The 7563-nt window shown below is 40.2% G+C and overlaps 1 protein-coding gene across 1 annotated transcript; it reads right to left on the bottom strand.

The window, feature by feature from the left end:
- Positions 1-1787: 1787 nt before the first annotated feature.
- Positions 1788-3349, bottom strand: LOC6546432 (protein terminus). The gene has a single exon (XM_001972800.3). It carries the CDS (start codon positions 3094-3096, stop codon positions 1813-1815), a length of 1284 nt encoding a protein of 427 aa, XP_001972836.1. The 5' UTR covers positions 3097-3349; the 3' UTR covers positions 1788-1812.
- Between the last annotated feature and the right edge of the window lie 4214 nt (positions 3350-7563).

Raw genomic sequence — 7563 nt, 5'->3', positions numbered from 1 at the left:
CGTACACCATGATTTCTCTTTTAGTCAATGTTCTTGAAAATAATTATTAATTTAACGGCTATACTTATTTGGTCCGTATAAAAATCGATACTGTATTTTTGTACATGTTACTTAATGATGAGTATCAGAATTTTGCATAGGGCATAGGTTCTCTGCAATTCCATTAGTTGACTAATGTGCTCAACATCTTTCTGTTACATACATACATACATACATACATACATACATACATACATACATACATACATACATACATACATACATACATACATACATACATACATACATACATACATACATACATACATACATACATACATACATACATACATACATACATACATACATACATACATACACACATACATACATACATACATACATACATACATACATACATACATACATACATACATACATACATACATACATACATACATACATACATACATACATACATACATACATACATACAGACATACAGACATACATACATACATGCATACATAGATACACTACACATACACTACACTCACTGCTCGACCGGTAAGATAGATTACTTGCAATATTTTGTGACTCTAAATTTGAAGACATGCCTTACCGTCTACGCTAGAACCAGTTGGGAATTATAGGGCCACAAGAAAATATTTTTCCTGAACGTAAATTAAAAGCGGCAATAACTCTGTGCTCCGACAGTAAGTTAAACATTCTTCAGGGTTTACTTAAGACAATTTGTACTACTTCGTGCAAGTAACACATACACTACTGCATACATACACACTATACACATACATACACACATACATACATACATACATGCATACATACATGCATACATACATGCATACATACATACATATTTTAAATACAATATAAAATTCTTGTTAAGAAATTGATTACCCTACACTAAAAGGGATATATATTTTTATGTTTATTCGTGTACAAAGTGCTACTAAATTAATCAGCTCGAGATTAATTTAGTAGCACTTTGTAAAGTAATTAAATAATAAACTATTATTTTGTCATAATTATATTAGTGAGTAAAATAGTGAGGTCTTTAAAGTGAGTAGTAAAAATTGTCTTAAATAAAGCCTATAAAATGCCCGAAACTTTTTAAAACTTTTGTCTATAACGTACAAATAAATGAATACTTTAATAAGGACTTAAATAATTAAAACTATAATTGAATTTTAATCGTAAATATTTCTACTATGTGTTAATGCTTAAACATTGATTATTTGGAGATTTTATAGAAAACCATTAGTCATTTTGAGAAAAGCTGTTAAGTCGAGCCATCAGATGGTGTTAATAAAATAATACAATTTGTTAAGCGTTCGTTTAATTAAACAAGCAAATTTAAAAGATTATGCAGTCTTGTTTTAAATGTTATTTTAGTACAAAGCCAATACTAACTTACGAAGCAAATAGCAAATACCGGAGTAATGACATTAACAGAACATGCTCCATGTTCCAGAGACGTAGACTCAGAGCAAGACCCCACAGTTTTAAAAATGAATTAGATTTCATTATTTTAATATATATTTTTATATATATTTTGTTCGCCCAATTTCTATAAATATAACAGAAAGATGTTGAGCACATTAGTCAACTAATGGAATTGCCCTATGCCCTAAGCAAAATTTAAATGCATGGGAATTCTGATACTCATCATTAAGTAACATGTACAAAAATACAGTATCGATTTTTTATACGGACCAAATAAGTATAGCCGTTAAATTAATAATTATTTTAAAGAACAGTGACTAAAAGAGAAATCATGGTGTACGTAGGTGCTTAAAATGTAACGTTTATTTAATAAAATTTACAAGGACTACTGTGCTGCGCGTTGCTGATGACGACACACGGGCCGTGCTGGACCTTCACGGAGCTCTCGCTGCGCCAGTCGCACTCGATGGGCACAAACTGACCCTTCCGCATCACGGTCTTGGGCTTGGTGATGCCGTAGCAGGCGTGCTGGAAGACGCTCCTCGAGATGGGCAGGCACTGCTCGTAGATCTCCACGATGTCCGCGTGCATGCTGTCCACGGAGAAGTCCTGGCCGCAGCGCAGCTTCTGGTGGATGTGCAGTTTGCTGCGTCGCGAGAACTGGGTGCGACACCTCCGGCAGTGCAGTTCCTTTAGCGGCGAGCTGGTCTGGTCCCTTGCGATGGAATTGACTGGGGTGGAGAGCTCGTGGAGCCGCTGGAACTGACCCATGATGTTGTTCAGGATGAGGAAGTTCTTGTTGGGCAGCTGCTGGAGGGTTTCGCTGATATGGTAGGGCACCACATACAGCTCCTTGGTGGTCTTGCACTGCTGCAGTCCGTAGAGGTTGACGCGCATGTTTGGCGGGAAGTAGCCGTTGCACTCTCGGAAGTGCTTCAGGTAGGCGGAACGCAGGCTGGCAAGCTCCGACTCGCTGGTGGAGCAGCCGGAAGTGGTGGTCAGTCCCTCATCCTCTTGCAGCTGCAGGGGTAGCACGAAGAAGGACGAGTCCGCCGACTGACCCTCTGCATCCATCCGAATCCTCTTCACCTGAACCTTCAACCTGGTGATGCTGCACTCTGACATTCCGTACTCGCTGCTGCAGTTGAGGTAGTTTTCGATCCTCTGCATCAGCATCTCGTAGACCACGCCCACGGATTCGTCTACGTCGTAGTGGTGGTCCACCCTCAGCGAGCCGCTCTGGAAGATCAGCACCTGGTCCATGGCGTTCACATAGCAGGCCAGATTGAACTCCACGGCCACGGTGTTGTTCTGGAACATCCAGCGGAGAAGCTCGGGGATCCCTCTTGCACAGGTCTCCCCCATGAAGTGTTCCAGCTTGTCCTTGGAGCTCTCGTCGCAGAAGAAGAAGGTCTCGATCTGGCGGGCCTCGATAATGTCCAGGACGGCCTGCTGCTGCTTTGTGAGCTGGAGGCCCTGTGAAGCTTCTCCTCCGCGCAGCCAATGCTGGGAGGGCGGCTCATCTGCGTCGATGGAGCTGTAGCAGGTGGCACATTCGTGTAACTGGCCCTGGGAAAACCACTGGTGGTGGAAGGTCTGCGTGGTCTGCTCGTTGGTGAACACGAAGCTGGAGATGGGCTCGTCGAACATGATTGGGATAAGGGACTCTGGTTTGAGAACGGAAGATGAAGTGATGGTGGATATAGCTCTGTGGCAGTATTGACCGATGGATGATTACTCTTTGAACTTGCTCCAGAAGCACTGAGATGTGTCTGTGACAGGATTAAGTTGCTGACTGATGTGCTTCTCTTTGGCGACCTGGCTTATATACTCTAATTATTAACTAGTGCTACAGGGTAACAGGTAGTCCGTGCAGGTAGGAAAACCTCTGCATGGGGATTTTTCCTTTACCTAATCCGTCATATAATTATGGGCCTTTAAGTTGTGATAATTGAGTATAACAGCAGCTGGGCGGTCATAAATTTAATATGGTTTACTAGGTATTTCCAATAATCTTAGATCTCGCTAGCATGCTGACAACCTGTTACAGTATTATATGATTATCCTATAATATAACTTCACAATACGTATCGTAGTCATTACAGAACAATTAAGTTTTGGCTTAAAGTTGTAAGCAATAACGCTTTAGGGCTGTTTCACTTGTTTAAGTGACGGAGTGGCTTTGCCAATAATCTGTGAACAGTTTTTATATTACCTTTGCTGCTTTCCATAAAAAAAAGAGCAAAAAAGTTAAACAAAAAACTTTTCTCGAATTACTAACACAGCGCACCGCAAGCCACTTATTGCAATAATATTCGCGTGGCAACGAGCCAACAAAAAATGTCCAGAAAGATGGAATAATCAAAAACCGAATGAAATTCCATTCTAATTGGCCAACGGTTTTTAAGGCACTGTAATTGTATAAAATATTTGTGTAAAACGGTTTTGGACATAATTGTTAAATATATGATTATGCTAAATACTATAACAGCAAAAACATATTATTTTTCGAAAATATACGGAGACTGTAATTTAACCATATAAAAGGTATATAATGATTAGACAGACATTAGCTGATGTGTACAACGTACCAAAGACACTAGAATAATAATATTCTATATTCTGAACGTACCTACTTTTAAAGTAGAACTCACAAAATTCTTATTTTTTCCTAGAATATCATCTACCAATATTATTTGTATTTAAAATCTTTAAATGTTTCTGAATGTTACAGGACTGCTCTCAACATTTACTATTGGTCAGGGCAGGGCATCCCCAGAATACATTTCCCCAAGGACCAAACTCAAGTGTCACAACACGTAAGTCAACACGTGAAAATTGGATTATGTGGAAAATTAGAACGGCGCGTGAGTACACAGGACACAGGACACAATGCCAGACGGGGCATCCTGCAAATTGGTCTGGAAGTACTCCAGGACGACGACCGATGTCGATTGGATAACCAACGAGGCACACAACAAGCGTCCCAGGAATGCGGTCCCATTTTAAATTCAGCACGCAGCAAGAAGTCCGGGACTCACCAGGATAGGAATGCGTTTCAAGGGGCATCCATAATTCAGGGAGCAGTGGCAAAGACAAACAACTAAATTATCGCCCGAAGTCCAATACTTTACACGGCAAATTTGCAGAAGCTGAGATATATTATATACGTGTCCGATTTAAACGAGGCGGGCTTGAATATGGGCTTGTTTTTGGCGTCCACATAAACTGATTTGTAAGGGTATTCAGAGCCGTCTTAAAAAACCCCCCAACCGCCTTTCGGCCAGACTTCGGTCATTGTTTTGATAGCCCAGACGGCCATCGGCAGAACAGCAAGTGCTGAATATGGTCGGCCATAGAGGACTTAAGCTTTAAGCCATTTCTCACAACGCCTAGACTGTCGGATCGCATATCGCAAATCGATTTTTCGTTCTCGTTTATGTTTCGGTTATAAATTACAAAGTGAAATGACATGCCGTCCCTCGTCAAAATCGCCGGCCAAAGCAAAGTATATAAATCATACGCAATTTACACGCGGCTATTTCTTACACTTTGTGTGGAACTCATTATAGCCGTCACTCTCCGATCCCAAAACCTTGTAATAATAATTCAAATACGGCGGCACATTAGTTCCGCCATTTTGAGCAGCCAGTGTGCAATAAACGACGGACCAACAGGTTGTGACAAGTGGATTTGGTCGGGACCGGAGGCTAAAACACTTTGTAGACACTTCATAAATATCTGCGAAATGTGCACCTGGCGAAATTGTCTCCTATTTCTTTCAGCGGTAGCCATAATATAAAGAATTTAATGGTGCAATCACTAATACGGGTTCCAAATAGGCCGTCGCATTATAAATAATTCCTTTGTGTTCAAACACCAACGAGTGGAGTATTTTATTAACTGTAAGTCGGTTATTATTTCAAGTGCACGGCATAATGATTGATAGTCCGTTTGAGGAGGGAAAAAGGAGGCCTTCTTCGAATCGCAGACCTATTGCCCACGAGCCCATAAAACGTTTTCGGCAAAATGTTCATCAAGTAGCCATACAATAAATAATAGAACAGTCAGAAACATTTGATGTAGAAACATAAAAATGCAGCTACCCCAAAAAGAGGCAAATACGACTACACCAGCTCATTCAAATTGTTGCCATGTGCACATAAGGAGCAGACAAAAGATATAAAGTAAATGAAGCGCCGCGCAAAATGCAGACTCCAGATGAGTAGTGGCACCACCCAGACGATGGGGCGAGTATTTCATTCTATTTCCATTTTCACATACTCGTTTCTCAGTTGCCATTCAAAGGCGAAATCACATCCACAGTTGAAATCGAAATCAATTGTTATACACAATGAAAACAGTTTTCCTACACAATAAATGCTTACCGCACACTCTGCGATATTGTGCACTGGAAAAACAGTCTTAAAATCGTGAGTAAATGCAGGAAAAGTGTTTTCAATTTATTAAATAGATCACATAACAATCTGACTTCCGTTAAGAAAGCTTCCTCTACCATTTGTCAATTCATAAGGGAATTGTTTTTGAAAAGTATCAGAAATACTGCTCAGTGTTAGTTCCAAACGCAAAGGAATTTCGGCCAGCAAAGCAGCTCCTGCTTTAATATAAAAATAATCATTTAAGCAAGGAGCCAGGTCCCAATCTTCCAGGTTCTTCTGCCTGACAGCGAAGGAACAATGGACTGTTGGAGGAGGGAATCGTATGTGAATCGTATGAATGACGGAGAAGATAAGGTTTAACATCAATCGCGACTTGGCAGACTTGGCAGTGCTTAACCTTGAAATGCTCGAATTCAAATGATTATTTTGTCTGGATTGCTGGGGGGTCAGGACAATTGTTCGGGATTTCAATAAGTGAGTTCTCAGTGAACAAACCTTTCATTGATTTACATCAAGAGATTCAATTCAGCTTTTTTGTGTAAGTTGCTTAAAAGTTATGGAATATGCTACAGAAATGATGTTAAAAAGCGATTTTTCTGCTGATTTTTATTTCAGCTTTCTGCTAGAGCCGAAACCAAAGAGGTTTTCAGGCACATACTGCATCATACTGTATACGGTGTCAATTGTAATACGGAAATCTTTTTCATTTTCCACAATAGCCAAATGGACAACGAGTCCAGCCAACCACGGGAATCCTTCAGCTTCGTTTTCATGAATACAGATTGCGTGCAGTGGCGCAGATCAACGGATGGGATATAGTAAGCCATCCATGCGAACGTATACATTTTAATACACGTACATATGAATGAAAATGTGGAAATCAAATCCAAATAGAGCGGTGCAAAACATGAAAGGCAATCAAAAGCCAAAGATGAAAATTAATTTTTGCCAGGCCTTATATGTGATTAAGGTTGGGATTACAACATACGAATGCGAGTATATGTACGAGTATAAAGGGAATGTCTGAAAGGAGGGATATCCTGCAAACAAGACAGCAAACAAATGCCACATTGACGACTCGTCAAATGGATGTTATTAGCATAAATTGCTTTTTAATGCCGAAGATTGTTCGGCAAAAGCATTTTAATCCGCATATGATTATCACATGCTTGTACATTTGATTTTCCACGGTCTGGCAGTCATACGTCAGCCATCTCGACTCACTCGACTCAGACTGGAACCCTAAGTGATTTGTTTACTCAAGGGGAATTGATTGCAACCAAAATCGAGGCAGACAAAGACAAAGGCAGCCAGCTGCGGCCCCAGAATCCGATTCCGCATGAAAATCAGCACCAAGAGCTCAGACACACGCAGAGGTCGTATAAATCCATCCATTCATTGGACACACTCCCAATCGCAGAACACAAGTGTAAATTTGCCATTTTTATGGTTTAAGTGTCACGTCATTATAATTCAGTCGCACATATATGGCACTCGAGCCATTCGAATTGTTTATGGTAGACACATTAAAAGTTTGCCCCAGTACGACAGCACCACATGTTGGCTTTAGAAATATATCACCCGAAGCCAATCAAGATAAAATGGCATGGAAAAGAATATAATGATCCTAAAAATTAAATGAACATATGAAACTTCCGCACACTCTTTACACAAAAGGTTCTCGAAATTACACTACCTAAGCGTTTATCCATTAGCA

This window comes from Drosophila erecta, unplaced genomic scaffold (assembly GCF_003286155.1).
Source record: "Drosophila erecta strain 14021-0224.00,06,07 unplaced genomic scaffold, DereRS2 tig00000021-arrow-pilon, whole genome shotgun sequence".
In the NCBI taxonomy this organism is placed as follows: domain Eukaryota; kingdom Metazoa; phylum Arthropoda; class Insecta; order Diptera; family Drosophilidae; genus Drosophila; species Drosophila erecta.
This window is presented reverse-complemented; position numbering and strand designations above follow the sequence as displayed.

Bases quoted from the DNA above. Each gene is read 5' to 3' on its own strand.
- LOC6546432 (XM_001972800.3), bottom strand. From the start codon at position 3,096: ATGTTCGACGAGCCCATCTCCAGCTTCGTGTTCACCAACGAGCAGACC.